Genomic DNA, 23317 nt, shown 5'->3' with positions numbered 1-23317 from the left:
AGACTAGACTAGACTCGAAAACAAACTGACTTAGGCTCCATACAGTTGCTAACACTCAACTAGTGCTAAACGCAATCCAATACTCGGCAATAACTGACAGATAGTCCGGGGTGTGGTGTAACAGTCAGTGTGATGAGAATGTCAAAGCGACCTCTGGTGGCAGACAGACTGACGTGTAGGAACAGGTTCGTGACAATAGTCATTATGACATTAGATATTGTGTTTATTGAGCTGTTTTGTCTTCAAGACGAATTCAGGTTTACCATCTTTGTTCATGTGGCACGACCCACACAAACACACACAATCCTGCAACGCTTGAGTGACCAACTGTAATATTCTGTGAGGCAGCAGAATGTGGAGGCAGAGGAATGTACTTAAAGTTTCTTTATTTTACAGATGTCGTTTTACAACATGACCTAGGACCGCCTAGGGCAACAACAACTGCTTACTTCTGAACTCCGTGCAGATCGCTCTCTGTTATATTAGAACGCCCTCCAGTCGTCACACTCATAACGACATAACACTTAATACTTCACTACATCCCCTTCCCCGTTAACACTACTCCCTAACAGCTTCTTCAAATATATCAACAGCATATGTCATACATTAACAATTCTTATTGTTTTTTTGTTTTTTTTAACAAAAATCGTAACTTTATCACATTTCCTAAGCTAGGGACTTCGGGTAGACTGCCTCCATCCCAGTAAATTCCAGGACGCATTCTTGCCCTGTGGCTGGGGAACTCACCACTACTCTAAGCAAAATCTTTCAAGTAACTGGGCAACTTCCTTGTCCTCGTAGACCTCCTGAGTTCAGGCTGCTCCTCTGCCTTCAAAGTCTCTGACACAGTGACCTCTGTTGTAGTTCCACTTGTCGGCTGTCCAACACAGTCTCCTGACGGAGCAGGGCTAACGGATTCAGGCAATGGCAACTCCGTCACATCTTGCAAGGAAGACTCCAACCCCACAGATGTTCCAGCCGGAGATACCACCTGACTGTTCCTCACCTGATCAATGTGTCTGCGCACTACCTGGCCACTACCAAGTGCGATGGTATACGACAGAGGCCCCGTCCTTTTCTGCACTGTTCCTGAAATCCAGGTAGGTACTGAACTGAAGTTCTTGGTATACACATTTTCACCAACACTCAAATGTCTCTCTTTGGCATGCTGGTCATGATACCACTTTTGCTTCAATTGCTTGTCTTGCACTTGACTCTTGAAGTCAGGGTGAATGAGATCCAGGGTAGACCTCAGTTTGCGACTACACAACAACTCTGCTGGTGATTTTCCAGTAGTTGACTGCGGTGTAATTCGATAACTGAACAACGCTCTTGCTATCCTGGCCTCAATGGAATCTCCTGTGGTTTTTTTCATCAGACTTTTGAATGTTTGCACAGCCCTTTCAGCCAGTCCATTAGAAGCTGCATGGTATGGTGCCGTGGTTATGTGCTTGATGCCGTTGCAGCTCATGAATTCATGAAACTCCTTACTGGTGAAGCAACTGCCTTTGTCGGACACGACTATCTCTGGTAAACCATGCTGGCTGAAACTTTGTCTCAGGCACTGGATGGTAACAGCAGATGTGGCACTATTCAACGGGAATGCCTCTCTCCATTTAGAGTATGCATCCACCAGAATCAAGAACATTTTTCCTTGCCACAGCCCTGCATAATCAATATGGATCCTTCTCCATGGCAGCTTTGGAATTTCCCAAGGGTGTAAGGGTGCACAAGGAGGGGTATTCCTGCTCTCCTGACATCTGGCACATGCTTTTACCAATCCTTCCACAGCAACATCCATTTGGGGCCACCACACATAGCTCCGTGCCAACCCCTTCATTCTGGTTATGCCTGGATGGCCACTGTGTAACTATCTGAGTATGGCTGCCCGGCCTTGGGGGGGAATCACCACACGTGCACCCCACAATACACAGCCTCCCTGGACACTGAGTTCATCCTGTTTTTTCAGATATACTCCAAAGGCTGGATCTTCCAATCTCTTGGGCCATCCTCTAAGCACATACTCTCTTACTCGTGCCAAAACAGGATCTTTAACAGTCCATTTTTCCACTTGCTCTGCTTTTATCAGTGACACATCATTCTCGTCCAACAGTAACACTCTCTCCTCCTCCGCTGGTGTCTCCACTCCTTTTTCTGATAGCGGCAGTCGGCTCAGAGTCACTGCCCATCTTTGAATACGTGGAGAAGCCATCTGTGGCACTTCTCTGAGTTCATTGAACAGTGCAATCAGGGGCTTGTGATCAGTCACAATGGTAAATGGTATGCCAAACACATACGTATGGAACTTCTTCACCCCGAAAATGACAGCCAGACCCTCCTTATCCAGTTGAGAATAATTCTTCTCTGCTGCATTTAACGTTCTTGATACAAATCCTATCGTTCTGTCTGTCCCATCTTCCATCCTGTGAGACAGAATGGCCCCCACCCCATATGGGGAAGCGTCACAAGCCAAGATAAGAGGTTTGGTAGGATCGTAGTGCACTAATATAGCAGATGACTGGAGAAGTTCTTTTGACTTTACAAAAGCTTCTTCCTGCTCACGGCCCCACATCCACTTTGTTTCCTTCTTCAACAAACTGTGCAATGGTGCCAGCACTGTGGATAGACTGGGCAGAAACTTGTGATAATAGTTCAATAAGCCCAAATAAGCCTTCAGTTCACTCACCATCTGTGGAGTGGGGGCTTCTTGAATCGCTTGCACCTTTTCTGCCACAGGCTGCACGCCTGCAGATATCACTTCCTCTCCCAGGAACTCACATTTGCTCCTTTTCAGTCTTAATCCGCTTGTTTTTAGTCTCCTCAGAACCTCCTCCAGATTCTTCAGGTGCTCCTCATCATTTGCTCCGGTGACTAATGTGTCATCCAGGTACACTGTAACATGCCTCATGTTTTGGAGAATTCCCTCCATGGTGTGTTGGAAAATGGCTGGACTTGATGCCACCCCAAAAGGGAGTCTACAGTACGTGTACAGCCCCTTGTGTGTGTTAACAGTGACATATTTCTTGGCACTCTCATACAGCATAATTTGCTGATACGCATGGCTCATGTCCAGTTTGGAAAATTTCTGGCCTCCAGCTGACTGAGCAAACAAATCTTCCACTTTTGGAATGGGATATTGTTCCACGCTGGATGCTCTGTTCACTGTGAGTTTGTAATCTCCACAAATCCGAATGGAGCCATCTGGTTTTTTAACAGGCACTATAGGGGCTGCCCACTCCGCAAACTGCACTGGTTCAATGATTTTCTCCTCAACCAGTCTCTGGAGCTCAGCCTCCACCAAGGGCTTGACAGCAAAAGGAATTCGTCTGGGCTTATAGAATCGAGGTTGGGCCTCGGGGTTGACATGAATTTTAGCTGTGGTGCCTTTAAGCTGTCCCAGCTCTTCTTTAAACACCTCTGCATGTCTGTCTAACACATCTACTAACTTCCATGTGGGCACTGCTGTTACTTGATTCACCAGCTGTGGCAACAGTCCAAAGTCTTTTAGCCAGCCTCGCCCCAACAAGTTAGGCCCCCCTTCATCTACCACGACCATTGTCATTTGCTTTTTTACATTCTGGATATCCACTGTTACTGTTGCTTGATCCAGCACTTCCATCTTTTCCCCTGTATAGGTCTTTAATTTCAAAGTGCAGGGTGTCCATTCAGGCATGTCTGTTTTCTTCCACAACTTAGAATATTGCTCTCTGCTGATAATTGTCACTCCACAACCTGTGTCGACTTCAAAATCTACTTCCATGCCATTCACCTTCACCTTCTGCGTAATAGGGGCCACCTTTGGCTGGACTTGTGACACGCTGTATATTGTGTTAATATCACCGGTGTCCTCCCTCTCGTTACTTTCCTCCTCTCTAACGAGATAAGTCCTCCTACCTTTCTCTTTTTTCTCTCCTTTTTGTCCTTTGAATGGAGTCTTTTGGCCCCCCCCCCCAGCAGCTTGTTTTGCCCTGCACGCTTGTTTTATGTGTCCACACTTTCCACATTTATGGCAAAGCTCATTCAGAAACTTACATTCCTCCGGTGCATGTTGTCCTTTACATCTGTAACACACTGTGTCTCTTTGTCGTCCCTTTTTCTCAGCAGAGTACACTCTATGCACTGCTGTTGATCCTTTAAATGACTTCATAGTTTGCCCTGTCTCCTCCATTAACAATCCTTGCAAATCTCTCACATTCTTATTTGCAGACTCCATTGCTTGGCAGATTGTAAGTGCCTTCTCAAATGTTAATTCCACTTCTGACAGCAGCCGTCTCTGCATTCGGTCATCGTTAACTCCACAGACGAGTCTGTCCCGCAGCGTTTGTGAAAGTGTGGCCCCGTACTCGCAGTGCTGTGCTAACTTTTTCAATTCTGCCACATAATCAGCAACCGTCTCACCATCTTTCCGTGTGCGTGAATTAAACTTAAATCTTTGCACGATTTCACTTGGCTTAGGATTGTAATGAGTCTTTAGAACAGTCACCAGTTCCTCATAGGATTTGTCACCTGGCTTTGCAGGGCAGAGCAAGCTTCTTAATAAACTATATGTGGACGCCCCAATTCCACTTAACAGCACCGCTTTCTTTTTATCAGCTCCCTCAATTCCATTGGCTTGGAAAAAATACTTGAGCATTTCGACATATTCATCCCATAACTGTGATGCCCTATCAAAAGGACTCACCGTCCCTACCAGCATAGACATTTTTTCTTGATAATTGCTGATTTACTCTCCTTACGAGCGGTCTGTTTACACTTGCACAACAGCATTCATCCAGCGCTGGCATCAATTTGTTTCCTCCGACACCCGACTCCTTAACTCCTCGTCGTCACTTATGTAATATTCTGTGAGGCAGCAGAATGTGGAGGCAGAGGAATGTACTTTCTTTTCTTTCTTTTTAGTTTCTTTTTTTACAGATGTCGTTTTACAACACGACCTAGGACCGCCTAGGGCAACAACAACTGCTCACTTCTGAACTCTGTGCGGATCGCTCTCTGTTATATTAGAACGCCCTCCAGTGGTCACACTCATAACGACATAACACTTAATACTTCACTACACCAACAAACTCAAATCTCAGACCCCGGCAGCAATAAATCATCCCAGCTTTCATCCACTAATATTAATGCAGTGGTTCCCAAACTTTTTCTGCCGGACCCCCCTTTTGCAGAATAAAAAAAATTCAAGCCCCACCCCCGCATTTACACATAAATATAAACACAACATCTGAAGGATTTATTTGAAATGTAATAATAAAAATTCAGTGTGTGACAACTTACTAAAAAGAAAAACTAAACAAGGAACTAGTCACTTTTAGAGTAGAAACATTAAAAGTAAAGCATGCAGCTTTACTATGTACTATTTTTTGTACAATGTAACAGAATTCATTATTTTTTAAACAGATTTTCTCATATTTTCTTCTCTTTGTTGTATACGTTTTCTCAGAGGACAGTAAATCTGTTATGATAAAAGTGTCTGTATTATGTTCTCTTTCTAAAGACTCAGCTGATGAAAACACAGAAAGACGTGCAGCAGATGATCCAGAACAAAAGAAGATTAAAAACATCAAACACTCAGCAGAAGTCAGAAAAGTAAGTTAATTTAATTACATTTAAATATTAGTTACAGACATATAGGCATAATTTGTGGGTGGGACGAGTCCACTGTGGGATGAACCGGCACCTTCATCCGGGAGCTCAAAGACACTACACCAGGGATAGGCAATGTTGGACCTGGAGTGCCTCACCTGTCTGTAGCCATAGTAATCCTGAAGACCTTGATTAGCTTGTCAGGTGAGTTTGTTTAGGGTTGGAGCTAAACTCTGCAGATCATCGGCACTCAAGAACAGACGTTGCGTATTCCTGCGCTACACTGTGAGGAGCAGGACTTCCATGGGGGCTAACATGGTGGAACATTCCCGACATCCTCAGGTCACCCTTGTCTCTAACCAATGCAACCCCGAGGTCTTTACTACCAGAGGAACTGGATTGGGTAGAATCCAAGGGGAGCCTCATAATAAATGAAAGCCAAGACCTAGCGCAGCAATGGATATGTGCTCGCAATGTGGGAACGAAAGCAGTCTCAGTGTCCTTACAGCCCAGACGCGCGAGACAGTGATCATGCCCATCATCGGAGGTAAGGAAACTACCGCACGTGGCGACTGCACCACTGAATGTGCCGTCTAAAGACAGACAAGATGTTCCTGCAGACTGTCGTTCTTGCAGTTTTTCTTGTAGTTATTTTCTGAGTAAAAAAAGCAATCGGCTACAAAGAGAAAATCTGAATGAGATTTGCCATTTTATAAACCCGTTTGTGAAGGGAGTGGTTTGGCATGCAAATTCCACTCGCCAATAGTCATTGTCCGTTTATTCCAATGCTCAGAGGTGATTGGGACTCCCAAGTGAGGCCTGTAACATTAATATAGATGTAACGTGACTGACTGAAAGGGAACTTCCTTTTAATAAATTGTTGTATAAAATAAATATCATGCTCTTAATCATGACTGGTCTAAATATTGACACATTTTCTGATGGCCTCTCTCCTCAACAAGACACATTATTTGAGGAATCATTTAGCGCAGATCTGTGCATGATGAAGTTTATATTTCTGTCGATGGATTTTGAAACCCCTACAGACACTGATGTATAAGCACCAGTAACACTCATTCTTGCAACAGAGATTTTATACTGAACTGCTGGAGATGATGGAAGAGCAGCAGAAAACAGCAGAGAAACAGGAGGAAGAGCTGATTGAAGAGCTGGAGCAGGAGATCACTGAGCTAAAGATGAGAAACACTGAGCTGGAGCAGCTTTCACACACTGAAGATCACCTCCACCTCCTACAGGTCAGTCAACATGATCTCTCTGATCAATCATAATGCAGTATATGACACCATAACACTCCCCATGATGAAGGATTTCTCCTCTCTCCTGCTGTAGATTTACTCATCGCTGTGCAGCCCTACAAACACCAGGAACTGGTCTGAGATCAGTGTGAAGACTCATGAGAGTCTGGAGACTCTGAGAAGAGCTCTGACTCAACTGAAGAACACTATAGATGAGAAACTCACACAAACTGGTATGTCAGTACAAACACTGATCAGACAGAAACATGATATACACAATTCTTTAAATATAACCTTAAGATCTGCTGATGATTTATTGTCATTAGTCTCTACAGAGCTGAAGTGGATGCAGCAGTATGCAGGTACAGTGTGCTGTCTGTACTACACTAGTTTATATTCATACACTCACAGCATCATTACTGCACTGCATGAATTAAACACCGGATTAAATATTAAAAACATCATAATCACAAAATCTATTTATTGTGAAGTTGTGATTGATATTCTTTTTTTTCTCAGTGGATGTAATTCTGAATACTGATACAGCTCATCCCAATCTCATCCTGTTGAATGATGGAAAACAAGTGAGATGTGGAGACATTAGACAGAAACTCTCAGGCAACACAAACAGATTTGATGAATGTGTAAATATTTTGGGAAAGGAGGGATTCTCCTCAGGGAGATTTTATTTTGAGGTGCAGTTGAAGAGAAGGGCTAAATGGACTTTAGGAGTGGCCAGAGAATCCATTAAAAAGAAGGGAGAGATTACACTGATTCCCAGTGATGGATACTGGACTGTGTGGCTGAGGAATGGAAATGAATATGCGGCTCTCTCTGATCCTTCTGTCTCTCTGTCTCTGAGAGTGAATCCGCAGCGGGTCGGTGTGTTTGTGGATTATGAGGAGGGTCTGGTCTCCTTTTATGATGTGGAGTCCAGCTCTCATATCTACTCTTACACTGGTCAGTCTTTCACTGAAAAACTCTATCCATTTTTTTGGCCCATGCCTTAATGATGGTTAATTTAACTTTTCATAAACATTCATGCCATTTTTTCTTCCAACTCCCCATGAAAAGTAAAAAAAAAAAAAAAAACTAGTAACCTTAGTAAATTGTTGCATCAGTCATATTACCATCTAATTTTATCAAACCATCTACATTTTTATTGTTTCTTTTTTTTTTAAAGAAATTAATACTTTTATTCACCAAGGATGTATTAAGTTAATAATTAAAAGTTTATTAAAAGTTAATAATAAATAATTTACATTGTTATAAAATATTTATATTTTGAATAAACACTGTACTTTTTAAACTTGTTATTCATGAAAAAATCCTGAAAAAAAAAAATTACAGGTTCCAAAAAATATTTGGCAGCACAACTGTTGATATTATCCAGCACTGATCATTCTAATAATAAATCCTCATATTAGAATGATTTCTGAAGGATCATGTGACACTTAAGACTGGAGTAACAGCTGATAAAAATTCAGCTTTTCATCACAGGAATAAATTCTATTTTAAAGTATGTTAAAATAAAAAAAACATTATTTTATATTGTAAAAACATTTTGCAATATTACTGTTTTTTTTCTATATTTTTAATCAAATAAATGCAGCCTTGAAGAGACTACTTTAAAGATTATTACAAGTCTTACTGACCCCAAACTTTTGAATAGTAGTGTACCACAGTAATACCTTGATATTTCATATAAAACTCTATGATTACTAGTGGTGGGACAGTTGATACCAGGGCTCCAATGCTCCAACACAGTTTTCAAAGTGCTATTGTATCACGCACAGTTCAAAGGCCACTTCAGGGGCGGTGATGGTTGGACTGAGGGTTGCTAAACTGATCTTCTTGACACCTAGCAACATGACAGCTGCTGTTGACGAGTGGCTGTAATGTTTATAGTGGACTTATTTTTTTTATCTATCTATAGGGTACAACATGGCTAAAGGTGACCTGGGGTAAAAGGCACTTTTGATATTATTTTCCTCTAAACCACTAGATGGCAGAAAAACATGGCTTTGCACTTTCCACAACATCCGCTTTTCAAGATACACATGCAAATTTGCCTCATCTTTGACGTGATCGCAGGCAGCAGTGCAAAGTCGATTCTGTGCTTGCTTGATCTAATATTTGGTGTTTTTAAGAATGTTGTAGATTTAAGTAGCAAATGAGAATCGCTTTAATAATTGAATATATCTTGAGACAAAGGTCTTCTTAATGATTTTCAGTTTTGTTTAAGAAAATTAAAACAGCAGTTTTTTTAAATAATGTAAAATTTGGTGGTAATATAATGGTATTTGGGGTAAAAAGCGCACCTTCTGTTGTGGCTAAAAGGCACAATAACTAACATAAGAATTAATAGAAGGCTGATTTTTGAAGACTCCATTTGTTGGCATGACATTGATGGTAAATATTATATATTGTGGTGGGAGTCCATCTTATAGATAATTAGATATGGAACCATCTTATTTAAAAACATGATATTAATCATATCATATAATAAAATATAATTTGTTGTTACTACTGTAAATCTATATTCAATACCTATGGTATCTCCTTCATTGCTTTCAAAATCTTTACATTTTAAAATTTATTTGTTTCTGTATTTAAAAAAATATTTTTTATATTAACATATTTTAATGGCAGTATATTTATTAATTATCTTATTTTTTTCTAAACCCTGTGCCTGAACTCTACCTTCCTGCAGAGTTCAGCTCCAACCCTGATCAATCACACCTGAACCAACTAATTAGGATCTGAAGGAGCACTTGATAATTACAGACAGGTGTGTTTGATCAGGGTTGGAACTAAACTCTGCAGGAAGGTAGATCTCAAGGAACAGGGTTGGGCACCTTGGGGGGGTGTATGCCACCTCATACATTAATAAGATTTTCAAACAAAATGAACGACTTGTATTATTTATTTTCACACAAAATCTGTTGCTCTTTTGTTCATTACAAACATATATATTTTTTCTGCAATCATACACTTTGGGTGCAGTGAAAGGCACATTTTTTCTTATAGTGTGCCTTTAGCCCTGTTGTACCCTATATATATATGTAGATTTTTTTTTTTACATTTGTATCATTTAATACATTTGATTATTCAAGTAACTATAACCCAATACTTAAATTCAAATTTAATTCAGTAATTTCTCTAAAAAGAAATTTCTGTTGTCACTGGCATACAATGAATTCTTGGGTAGGCGAGGCTGCAAAGTATCTGTCGCATCTGTCCATTTTTCATTCCTCGTGAAACGAAGGGTGCATTTGGAGACAGCAGTTGTAGGAGCCTTTGAATTGGGACAGCATGTCTAAGGACAGATCTTGATGTGTTTTTTTTTTTTAATTATTATTTTATTCAAATGTCTAATTTTAATCTACTGTTAAACATTTTTAATGTTTTTTGTTTGTTTGTTTTTGTTTTTTTACATTAAACATTTTATTTGCTTTAACTTGCTTTACACAACCTATTAAACTTCTATCATGGACAAAAAAAGTATCACATTAAAATAAACACAAATTTAATTATTCTACATTTTTTATGTGAAGTTGAAATCAACCCAAACTTTGCTTCAAAATGCATCATGAATACTCATAACTCAAAATCACATGATCAATAACAAAAAATAATTTCAGTCCTAAAGAGCCACTGCCCTGCAAAGTTTAGCTCAAACCCTAATCAAACATATCTACACCAGCTAATCAATGTCATCAGGATTACTAAGGCTATAAGCAGGTGAGGTTTTTTCAGAGCTGAAGCTAAACTCTGCAAGACTGTGGCCCCCTAGAACTGAACTTGCCTACCCGTGAATGATGAACACAGCTAAAAGCCAAACCACTTTCATGGTACCGAAAAAACCTACAGTAGCTAAACCTACACAAACTAAACTGAAACTAACTTGGCTGGTGTGAGCGTACACTTTTGGACATGACTGCTTCTCATCTACTGTAAATATGTAACGCAAAACTGAAATATAAAGAGCATTAAAAATTATTTGCATATTTATAATGTGTACATTAATGTTTCTCTGTAACTCTGCCTACCTTTATCAGACCATCTACAGCTGCAGTTTCAGTGAGAAGCATCAAATCCACTCAGGAGGCCAAAGAATATCAGGACAGAGGATGATAAATACTCCTCAGTGTTGTTGTGTGATTTATTGCACTTCAAATTAATCAAAACAGAGGGAATTAACAAAATATTTAAGTTGAAACATAATAAACACTGCAGGAAGGTATAAACTTCCTTATAAACATTGTGCAATGTGGAAATTGTTCTGGGGAACGTGACGGACAGTCAATGACATCAGTCCCTTCATCATCCGGAAACTGCACACACACTCCGGCCACATTAGGCCAGGCATTGTCCTGCTCCAGGGAGGAACCCAGGATTCATCTCTGTACCTAACAGCAGTAAGGATACTGTTCACTAGCACATAGAGGTTTGTGCAACCCTCCAAGGATGTTCCTCCCCAATACCATCAGTGACCCACTGCCAAACTGGTCATGATGGATGATGTTGCAGGCAGCATCACATTCTTCACGGCATCTCCAGACTCTGTCACATCTATCACATGTGCACAGTGTGAACCTGCTCTCATCCGTGAAGAGAATGGGGTGCCAATGGTGGACCTGCCAATTCTTGTGTTCTCTGGCAAATGCCAATCAAGCTGCATGATAATGGACTCTGAGCACAGGTCCCACACTACAGGAAAACAGGCCCTCATACCACCCTCATGGAGTCTATTTCTGACAGTTCGGTCAGTAACATGCATTGCACACCAGTCGCCTGCTAGAGGTCATTTTGTAGTACTCTGTAGTACTCTTGAGGCCCTTCTCAGCCCTGTGTAGCTCTCCTCATGTAGCAGCCCACTTCCCAGTATCTCCTCTATATCTTCAGACTGTGCTGGGAGACACACCAATCCTCCTTGTGATGGAACCAGGATGTGCCACCTGGGAGGACCTGGACTACCTGTGCAACCAGACTGGGTTGCAGGTACTGCCTCATTATACAAGTAGTGAAAGGGACCATAAAAAAATTGTAAAAACTAGAGACAGATCAGTCAGGATGGATAAGAGAGCAGTTGTCTGTGGCCACCACCTGGAAAACCAGGCCCATTTGCACCATGGTAAAACAGAAAGATTTACCATAAAAAATATAGAAACAAATATCTGTAACCATCTGTAAATAGAGCATTTTACCTAGAAATTCTTCGCAGATATTCCCAAATCTCCTTAAATCTCCTTAAAAATTAACTGACAGAAACATCAGTCCCAATACAAACAGACACACATGAACCCAACACAACAAATACAGGGACAAATTGAAATGTGTGAATACAGGAGGAGCTCTGACATCAATGTAGTTCAGTAAGAGACTCAGAGGAAGTGAAACTAACTTGATCAGCAACAATATAAATGCCTGAAATGGTCAAACTCTTCAAACAACCGAATACTGAGTCGTTCAAAGACCCTTCTGGACATATCTGATACTCACAGGTCAGTGATAGAAATATAAGAGAGATTGTCCTGAACAGGTTTCTAATGGCAGTGGTCTGGTTTAGTAGGGTTTATGTCAGACTGGAATAAGCTGAACAGATCAGGTTTAAGCGTGTCAAATATTAAGTTGCTTTAGTTGTTTACTACACTGAAATGGTATCAGAATTGTATGAAAACTATGTCATTTGATTAGTTGTAAAGCAAAGTTTGGTGTTTCTACCATTTTGTCACACGGCATAAAGACAAACAAAAAAGAAACAGAAAGTAAATGACCTGTAGACAAGATGAACACAATCCTGTTACATAGCAGCTGAAAATCAAGATGAGACATTAAACAAGATAAAAATGACACTTGATCATCTGTTTTGTGGCAGGGCTGGAGTGTGACTCATTTTCAGCCCTGGAGTTTCATACCTTAGACTGGCCCACTTTAGTTCACGACTGACTATAGCTATTACAATAATGTAATATAAACCTCAGTAAACCTCAGTAAAACCTCAGTATATTAAGTCTGCAATAGTGCACTGTTTTCTACAGCCTTGAAATTCATTGTTTTGTTTTATCTATCTATCTATCTATCTATCTATATATATATATATATATATATATATATATATATATTATTATTATTATTATTATTATTAAATGATTATTATAACTTGGCTTTTTAGTGCAGCATTTGCACTTTCTATTATCCATTTTTTAATCTATTATTTTTTGCTCGTATATCTCCAACAAAATATTTGTACTGTACCATATTGTCTGCCAGCAGTTAAAAGTTCTATTTTTCTTAACCTATTCATGTACAATTATTCTAAAAATAAATTAATGTCATACAAAAAAAAAGTCATTGGCCTAAGTAAATTGTACCCATTATAGAACTGTGACTGCATAAGTAAGTGTAGTAATTTAGGAAGTGAAAATACTGTGAAATTACATACAAATGGCAAGGAATTTGAAAGCTTAACAACTGAATGTCTATGAAACGTCAGTCAATAATATATTTTTTAAATATTTTTGCAACCATATAGCCTATGAATGAATGAAATTGAAAATGCATATTTTTCAATTAAAGAAAACTTAGTGGTTGGTGCTTGGATGCACCTAGGTGACTGGATTTCTACTTCAATATAATGAGGTCCAAGTTAAAGAATATGCTACAAGTTGATAAGTTAACATCCCTCTATTAGTGATAGACGTCTTTTATTTTTTCTGCCTTGCTAAATGTTGGGCTCAGGATCAATAAGTTCCATTCGACCAAACTGATTTGCCAAAATCAAAACGCGGAGGGTGAAGGGAACTGCCGTTGGTGGCGATTAGTCCCGCTTGCTGTGAAACGGGAGCAGTCTGCAGAGGATTCCGCTTGGTTTTAAAGCCTTCCTCAAACAGCTACGTTCACAAATAAAACAATAATTTGTGCAAAAAGAATGATTAATTATCAATTGAGAATTTGTTATTCATATGGTCTGGTGGTCATATGGTGTATGCTTGCCAATACAGGATGCTTATTGCTTGTTCCTTGTACTTTGTTTAAAGGGGTCATTGGATGCAGAACTCACTTTTACATGTTGCTTGAACATAAATGTGTGTTGGCAGTATGTGTACACAACCACCCTATAATGATAAAAATCCACCCAGCCATTCTCAGCTTCTTGGCTGTGTGACATCTTTATGAATCTTTGCAAATCTTTTCTAATAATGTGCTAGTTAGCACATTTCTTGGCTAAATGTGTCTAAAGTTTACAGTCTGCTCGTCATCCCATGGCAGAGATAGGCGGGGTGAGCAGAACTCATTAGCATTTAAAGAAAACACAGCAAAACAGCTCGCTGTGAAAAGGGCTGATTAAAAGGGTGTTGTCACCGCGACATGCAATAAAATAAGTTTTTGTCCTAACTAGCTGCAACAGCGACACACAAAATTTCTATTTTAGAAACTATTTAGAAACTATAACACAAACTATGACAGGTACTGATTATGTGCTTTATTCAACGTTAAAAGTGTCTAATGTGAGTTTGAATATCATTTTGCGTGACATATAGCCATACTGAAAGCAACAACAGATACTTTACCTCAGACCTAAGCAAACATATGTTAAAACTGCAAACCAACAAGTGTTTTCCATGATAAAGATGGTATCGGTCACTCAATATTTAGTTTTAACAATGTTAAAAAGGTTTAGATTATAATTAGATTAATTAGATTATAAACTTATCCATTTCGTGCAGTGCAATTCTGTCGTCAGGTGACTCACGTCTGGTGTGGACGGCTAAATTGCTTGTCGCTGGAATCTTGTCACGTGTAGTTAGGACATAGCCTTCGTCCTAATGTGCATACTATCCATCCTAAATTCTGTGATGTGTAACGTGGGGTTGTTTTTGTGTTTTGTTCATGTCCTTGTTTTCATGTCTTTTATTTTGTAGTTTGATTTCATGCTGTCTGTGTCTTGCTTCCCTTGCCCTCATGTACTCCTGCTATTGGTTCCCTTGTTCAATGTGTCATGTTCTCATTGGTTGTTCTAGTCTGTTTGCTCATTGGTTTGTTCATGTCATGTGACCTTCTCTGTTTAGTATATATAGCCCTCAGGTTGCCATTGTCTCTGGTCGTGTATTAACATAATATTGTTCCTGCTGTTGGTGAGTCCATGTTTATGTTCATGCCGTTTAATTCATGCCAAGTCGAGTCAAGTCAAGTCAAGCCTGTTTCAATCAAGTCATCGTTTGGATTATCGTTTGTCTGGATTTCACATTTGGTTAGTAAATAAAGCTGCACTTGGGTTCATCTCCTTCATCTCGCCTCCAGTGGATCATTTATCGTTACATGATGTTAGTAATTTTTAATACTATTTAGGGCAGATAGGGTGGGTAGTATGCACATTGGAACGCAGGGAAGGTGTATGATATTTGTCAATAAGCTTAGAATCTTTTGAGCAGCAGAACTTGTTTAGGTGCAGTATTCTGGTGCATCAAAATCAGGCACTCTCTATTGACAGGTAAACTGACCAGTCAGGTGATTTTCACGAGAAGTGTTCCACAAATAAGCTGGGTCTGAAAACCAGTCAGTATCTGGTGTGACCACCTTACGCAATGCAACACATCTCCATCGCATAGAGTTGATCAGGTTGTTGATTGTAGCCTGTGGAATGTTGGTCCACTCCTCTTCAATGGCTGTGTGAAGTTGCCATCAATAAAATGCACCTGTGTTCATTGTCCATAACATACACCTGCTCATAACATAACCCCACCGGCACCATGGGCCACTCCACCCACAACGTTGACATCAGCAAACCGCTCACCCACACGACACCATACACACTGTCTGCCATCTGCCCTATATGGTGAAAACCGGGATTCATCCGTGAAGAGAACACCTCTCCAAAGTGCCAGACACCATAGAATGTGAGCATTTGCCCACTGGTTATGACGATGAAATGCAGTCAGGTCAAGACCCAGATGAGGACCCCTTTTATTTATGGCCAGCCTAAGGCACACCGGTGCAATAATCATGCTGTCTAATCAGCATCTTGATATGCCACACCTGTGAGGTGGATGGATTATCTCAGCAAAGGAGAAATGCTCACTAACACAGATTTAGACAGATTTGTGAACAGTATTTGAGAGAAATAGGCCCTTTGTGTACATAGAAAAAGTCTTAGATCTTTGAGTTCAGTTCATGAAAAATGGGGGCAAAAACGAAAGTGTTGCATTTATAATTTTGGTCAGTATAGTTCAGATTATTCAGTGAGTTTATGAGTCACTCACAGTGTTTCAAATTAATGATTTTCATTACAATCACTTCTTACATGAGATTTAACCAGTTTAATATAAATATTGATTGAGCTGTCATGATCCAATTTGGTTTTAAGTTTAAAAAGTCTTAAAGTGGTTTTTAAGTCTTCTTTTTTCTTTAAAAGAAGCAGGAAAAAACAATGGCAGAATCTTCACTAACATCAGCAAAAGCAAGAAAAACTAGGACACAGAGTTTTGAACATGCACCTCCATGTAAGTCAATAACCCAGAAACACTCTGTATGAATGATATTTACTTTTATCATATAATGTTTAATATGTACAGTTCAGGAACATACAGGAGATAATAAAATAATTTTATCCGAACATAATAATTTTGTTAAGGGATTTATTTATTTATTTATTTGCTTGCCTAAGTGATCGTGTAATGAGCTTCACATTTGGGTTCTGCACAGCATACATGGGTTCCTTTTATAATAATGACCAGCTGACTGTACATGATCTCTTCCCTATTTGAGTTTCTTAAAAGTCAGCATTTGTTGTATCTAGACACTCATTCAACCAGCTTTATGAGGTGCATCATGGGATTCTTTAGTGAAGGAGTTAACTCTAATTCACTCTAATCCTAATTAATGTCTTTTTCAAGTCATGTCATCCTCCAGTGGTCCACTGACCGAGGAACTTCAGTGCTCTATATGTCTGGATGTGTTTACTGATCCAGTCACGACTCCATGTGGACACAACTTCTGCAAGACCTGTCTGAATAAGTGCTGGGACAACAGTCAGACCTGCAGCTGTCCATACTGTAAAGAAACATTCAAGCAAAGGCCTGATCTTAAGATTAATACCACACTACGACAGCTTGTGGATCACTATAAAAAGAAAAGTCTTATGAAAACAACTGATGTTCTGTGTGACACCTGTGAGGGAAGAAAGTTGAAAGCCCTGAAGTCGTGTCTGGTGTGTCAGAGCTCTTACTGTGAAACTCACCTGGAGCCTCATTTGAGAGTGACACGATTGAAGAAACACAAACTGATGGATCCTGTCAGTAATCTGGAGGACTATATATGTCAGAAACATGAGAAACCTCTGGATCTGTTCTGTAGAGATGATCAGACATGTGTGTGTTTGATCTGCTCTGTGACAGACCACAAGAACCACAACACTGTTCCTGTAGAAGAGGAGAGTGAAAAGAAGGTAGAAGTTATTATACTTTTAAAAGACTGATATCATGAGGAATCAAATTTTATTTCATGTTGTGAAATAAAAGCTCATTATTAAAACATATTTTAAGTTTAATCTGTTATGATAAACAAGTCTGTGTTGTTATCTCTATAGACTAAACTGATGAAGACACAGAAAGACGTGCAGCAGATGATCCTGAACAGAATCAAGAAGCTTCAAAATGTTAAACACTCAGCAGAAGTCAGAAAGGTGAGTTTAAAATATTGTAATAAAATAATTTAATATTTATATTTATACAAATAAACCTTTTCAAGATTGAGTCATTGATTTTGATTAATTCGCTGTGTGATTAATTTAAAAACAGGAATTAATCATCACTACACATTGTTGTAGCTTTGTTTAAAATATTCTGGGGTCGGAGCAAATACAAAAATGGAAACTAACAATAATTTGCCTAAAATATAAGTTTCCCTTCAGGAACTCGAGCTTCGTCAAAATGCTAAAGGAACGCCTTCAGCGTGACCATGCTCTGAATCACATGTGCAATCAGTCCAATGGAGAAGTGAGACATCACGGGCGGGTAACGTCATCGACCAGGAAGCTTAAAAACATGTGCGCCGGAACCGGCATTAGCTTTATATCATTCATCGAAACACTCTCTGTGTGTGTTTGTTGTGCTCTGTTTTTTAGTGCCAGTTTGCACAACTTTTCTTTGAGATCATGATGTCTAAAGAGGCAATAAAGAGTGACAGCGGATCACGTTACAGACAGAATGTTCCTCCCTGCTCACGCTACATCCCAAGCAGGGATATACACAGTCTGTGTGTGGTCTGCTTGGGAGCCGACTGCCTGCATTGCAAGCTTCTCCCACTGCATGCTCTCCATTCCCGGAAGGCCCTCTTTAAGGAGGGAGCCTTCGCTAGCGTTTCTCGTGGGTCTGGCCCCACTTCTGCCGAGGCAGAGCGGCAGCTACACTCGTGGGGTTCGCAGCTGGATCTGCTGGAGAGAATGGAGACGGGTGACCCCCTATCTCCTTCCTCACCCGCCAGATCCACTGCCCGTTCTCTGGGATTGGAAGCCCGCTCTGCGGTTTCTTCCCCGGGAACGAGCGTGACGCTTCTTCATCCCTGCCTCTGACTACTACGGCAACATGGTGGGGATGACTAAGCGCGGATATAGAGTGATGCCTCAGGTGCAACAGATGCTTGTGAGTTATCTGTCCGATGGCACTGCATCATCTCTAAAAGCTCCGACCTTGCCCTCCAAGCTGCTGCAAACCACTTCAGCACTTGTGGGTAAGGGGTACATGGCAGCAGGTCGGTGTTACAGGCATACACTTTTACAAAGTGTGTGGATGCAGCTCTGACTCCAGGGCATCTGCATACTCAATTACATCATTGATTGGTTGATTCTAGCTCAGTCAGAGCAGATGGCGGTTCAACATCGAGATGTTGTTCTCGCTCACATGAAAGAACTAGGATTGAGACTGAACGCCAAGAAGAGTGTGCTTTCTCCATTACAGGTAACCGCTTATTTGGGCATGGTGTGGGATTCGACCATGATGCAGGCACAACTGTCACCTGCTCAGATCGAGTCGATCCGCACTGCAGTCATGAGAGTTGGCTGGCCAAAGCCTTTCTTTACCCTTGTGCTGGGTATGTTCCAAAGGTCCCCTCCTCTGTGCCATGGCCTGTTGTACTTCAGGCCTTCTGTCCTCCTCCCTTTCGTGTGAGCACTGGACATATACATCCACAGACCTGCCATGTGGAGAAGGGCGGACCAGTTGTTTGTCTGTTATGGTCCCCCTAAGAAGAGTCATCCATCATTTAAACAGACCCTCAGCCACTGGATTGTGGATGCCATCACTTGCGCTTCTGATTCCTCGGGCCTTACCTCACCCTTGGGGGTCAAGGCCCTCTCTGCCCGAGGCATTGCTGCCTCCAAGGCCTTCCTGGCAGGTGTCCCTATGTAGGACATCTGCAACGCTGCGGGATGGTCCACGCCTCTCACCTTCATCAGGTTCTATGACCTAGACCTGCCAGCCGCTCCTGGCTCATCTGTTCTTAGCTCTAGCACACACTAGGCAGGGACTTGGAACTCCAGCGGTGTGGGCATCTCGTTCCCCTAGCATTTCGACGCAGCTCGAGTTCCTGAAGGGGAACATCCCAGGTTATGCATGTAACCATGGTTCCTTGAGGGAACGAGACGCTGCGTTTCGGGCCATACTTCCGGCATCCCTGCGAGCACTTGAGGCGTTCCCCTAGAGTTTTGATGCAGCGTCTCATTATGTTACATATGTAACCTGGGACGTTACTTAAAATCAACTTATTATTTATTTTATTCTTTTACACTTCCAATTACACTGTTGGTCTGAATATTGACATGACTGTACAGTACTGTACAGTACGGTACAGTAATAGCACACCTCTGGGGCAGCCGTGGCCTAATAGTTATGAAGTCGGGCTCGTAACCGAAAGGTTGCAGGTTCAAGTCCCAGGTCCGGCAGGGATTGAAGGTGGTGGGAGTGAATAACCAGCGCTGTCTTCACCCTCAATACCACGACTGAGGTGAGTCCTTTGAGCAAGGCACCGAACCCCCCAACTGCTCTCCAGGTGCTGCAGCAATAGTAATATGGCTGCTCTGGGTGTGTTCACTACTTACTACTGTGAGAACAAATTCCGAGTATGGTTCACCATACTTGGCCACACGTCACGTCACGTCCTTTCCTTTCCCCTTCTCAGCATGATTGGAAAACAAATAATTTGAGGAATCATTCAGTGCAAACAGTGCAGTATGAGGATTAATACTTCAGTTGAGGGATTCTGAAACCCTTTTAAAAACACATGTATGTATGTGGAAAAAAAATGTATGAGCAATGGTAATAATTTGTTGACTGCCCTGGTTGACCAGAGAAACACAGAGAAGGAGAAAACAGCTCATGTCAAGTTCTTGACTGATCTTACCCGCTCCATTGAGAGATGTCGGACTGAACTGCTGGAGAAGATGGAGGAGCAGCAGAAAGCAGCAGAGAAACAGGAGGAAGAGCTGATTGAAGAGCTGGAGCAGGAGATCACTGAGCTAAAGATGAGAAACACTGAGCTGGAGCAGCTTTCACACACTGAAGATCACCTCCACCTCCTACAGGTCAGTCAACCTGATCTCTCTGATCAATCATAATGCAGTATATGACACCATAACACTCCCCATGATGAAGGATTTCTCCTCTCTCCTGCTGTAGATTTACTCATCGCTGTACAGCCCTAAAAACACCAGGAACTGGCCTGAGATCAGTGTGAAGACTCATGAGAGTCTGGAGACTCTGAGAAGAGCTCTGACTCAACTGAAGAACACTATAGATGAGAAACTCACACAAACTGGTATGTCAGTACACACACTGATCAGATAGAAACATGATATTTTCAGGATTCTTTAAATGAGATGTTAAGATCTGCTGATGTTTATTGTCATTAGTCTCTACAGAGCTGAAGTGGATGCAGCAGTATGCAGGTACAGTGTGACTCTGCACTACACTAGTTTACATTCATACACTAACTGCATTGATTACAGTGGTACAAACTGATTAAAAACTGAATTAAAAATTAAAACCATCAGCAATTCAAAATCTGTGTATTGTAAAGTTGTGATTGATATTCTTTGTTTTCTCAGTGGATGTGACTCTGGATCCTGATACAGCTAGTCCATATCTCATCCTGTCTGATGATGGAAAACAAGTGAGAGATGGAGACATTGAACAGAAACTCTCAGACAAACCAGAGAGATTTGATAAATGTCTCTGTGTCCTGGGAAAGGAGGGATTCTCCTCAGGGAGATTTTATTTTGAGGTGCAGGTGAAGGGAAAAACTGAATGGGATTTAGGAGTGGCCAGAGAATCCATTAACAGGAAGGGAAAGATCACACTGAGTCCCAGTAATGGATACTGGACTGTGTGGCTGAGGAATGGAAATGAATATAAAGCCTGTGATGATCCTCCTGTCTCTCTGTGTCTGAGAGTGAATCCGCAGCGGGTCGGTGTGTTTGTGGATTATGAGGAGGGTCTGGTCTCCTTTTATGATGTGGAGTCCAGCTCTCATATCTACTCTTACACTGGTCAGTCTTTCACTGAAAAACTCTATCCATATTTTAGCCCATCCTTAAACTATGAAGGTAAAAACTCAAACCCACTGATCATCACACCTGTCAATGATAATAAATGATTTTAAACTCCTAATATGAAATCTAATATTGAAATAATGATTTTTATAATTAAGTTAGCTTGAGAAAGAGAACTTACTGATCTGCTATTTTCTTCTGAGACTAAACTCTATCCATATTTTAGCCCATCCTTAAACTATGAAGGTAAAAACTCAAACCCACTGATCATCACACCTGTCAATGATAATAAATGATTTTAAACTCCTAATATGAAATCTAATATTGAAATAATGATTTTTATAATTAAGTTAGCTTGAGAAAGAGAACTTACTGATCTGCTATTTTCTTCTGAGACTAAATCTGTCGACACTAACTCGTCCTAGAGCTTTAACTCTACAAACTCCAAACTCAGCCCAGATCTTCAGACTGATCTGAAGTTAGTTGCTGTATCTTTTCTAACTGATCGGACTTACGGTTTTCCTAAAAATGACGATTAAAATTGGGAAAAATCCCATAGACTTACATTGACGGAATGTTCAAATGAGCAACACTTTTCAAATTCCAACTGTCAAAACTCCCAGAATCCTTTGAGACTCAAACTTCCCTTCTATGTACTGTATTTCTAATCCATTCAAACTCATTCAAACTCATCTATCTATCTATCTATCTATCTATCTCTATCATCTAACCATTACTATCTATCTATGCCTAGCAACCAGAATGCTAGTAACTTCCTAATCATGCTAATAACATGCTAACAACTTGCTAATCATGTTAAAAACATGCTAGCAAGATGCTAGTAACTTGCTAATCATGCTAGAAACATGCTAGCAACTTGCTAGTCATGCTATAAACATGCTAGCAACTTTGCTAATCATGCTAGAAACATGCTAGCAACTTGCTAGTCATGCTAGAAACATGCTAGCAACATGCTAGTAACTTGCTAATCATGTTTATAAAATCGTAAACATGTTAGGAACATGTTAGTAAAATGCTAATTATGTTATCTATCTATCCATCTATCTATCTGTCTCTGACAGACTGTATTGCTTTCAAAACATTCAAACTTTAACCTTTTAAAACTACTTTAGAATTCAAACTATTTCAGACTGAAAACCATCAAACTTAAAACTTTTTAAACTTTTTAAAACTTCTTAAACTTTATAAACTTTTCAAACCTTTTAAAACGTTCTGTTCCGGCTTTCTCAAGCCAACTTAAACATTTTTATCTAGTTACAAATCTGAAACCACTGTGCTGCTAGTTTTTTAATTAGTCATTTAATTTTACATTTTTAAATTCTATATGCTATAGTTACATTTTATTTAAATATGTAATGTAAATGTATAATGCTTGTTGAATAAAATAATTTTGTTCAACTTTTCATAATATTCATGCCATTTTTTGTCCGTATTTTCATTCAATAAAATGAAATTGGCTGTAAAATCTTATCAAAAAACAAACAAATCTACAGGTATGGTAACCTTAATAAATAGTTCTGTGATTTTACTGTGATAAATTAAATGGTAAAACTTTGATATATATCATAGAACTGTATGATTACTGTATTCATACACCACAGTATGTGCTTGGTACTTTAAGGAAGCTAAAAATACCATAATACAAAAAAAAAAAAAAAAAGAAAGAAAGAAAGAAAGAAAGCAAGAAAGAAAAAAAAGGAGTCAGAAGTGAATTAGGTTCTATTCTATTCTATTATATTATATTCTATTCGAAGCATTACAACAAAAAAAACAGAACAAAACAAAAAAAAAAAAAAAAATCAGAGAAAGTATGTCTGTAACACAAATGGTGTAAATTGACTTGCATGCCAAATTCTATTTCAGCATGAAATCCAGAATGATTATTGTTTATTGTGTTTATTGTGTT

The 23317-nt window shown here is 40.0% G+C and overlaps 2 protein-coding genes and 1 pseudogene across 2 annotated transcripts; 2 read left to right on the top strand and 1 right to left on the bottom strand.

The window, feature by feature from the left end:
• Nucleotides 1–754: 754 nt before the first annotated feature.
• On the bottom strand, nt 755–4633 carry LOC127160933 (uncharacterized protein K02A2.6-like; annotated as a pseudogene).
• Nucleotides 4634–6059: 1426 nt separating this feature from the next.
• LOC127160932 (E3 ubiquitin-protein ligase TRIM39) lies at nt 6060–7852 on the top strand. The gene is made up of 6 exons (XM_051103569.1): nt 6060–6133; nt 6317–6398; nt 6675–6842; nt 6937–7075; nt 7169–7204; nt 7362–7852. The coding sequence occupies exons 1-6, from the start codon at nt 6060–6062 to the stop codon at nt 7850–7852; spliced, it is 990 nt and encodes a 329-aa protein (XP_050959526.1).
• A 4405-nt stretch (nt 7853–12257) lies between these two features.
• On the top strand, nt 12258–23075 carry LOC127160935 (E3 ubiquitin-protein ligase TRIM39). Its single transcript, XM_051103571.1, has 8 exons — nt 12258–12349; nt 16261–16348; nt 16742–17292; nt 17434–17529; nt 20191–20424; nt 20519–20657; nt 20752–20787; nt 20947–23075. Exons 2-8 carry the CDS (start codon nt 16276–16278, stop codon nt 21492–21494), a joined length of 1677 nt encoding a protein of 558 aa, XP_050959528.1. The 5' UTR covers nt 12258–12349; nt 16261–16275; the 3' UTR covers nt 21495–23075.
• Nucleotides 23076–23317: the final 242 nt, after the last annotated feature.

This window comes from Labeo rohita, unplaced genomic scaffold (assembly GCF_022985175.1).
Source record: "Labeo rohita strain BAU-BD-2019 unplaced genomic scaffold, IGBB_LRoh.1.0 scaffold_498, whole genome shotgun sequence".
Classification (NCBI taxonomy): domain Eukaryota; kingdom Metazoa; phylum Chordata; class Actinopteri; order Cypriniformes; family Cyprinidae; genus Labeo; species Labeo rohita.
Note: the sequence above shows the minus strand (reverse complement) of the source record. Positions and strands in the feature narration are given on the sequence as shown.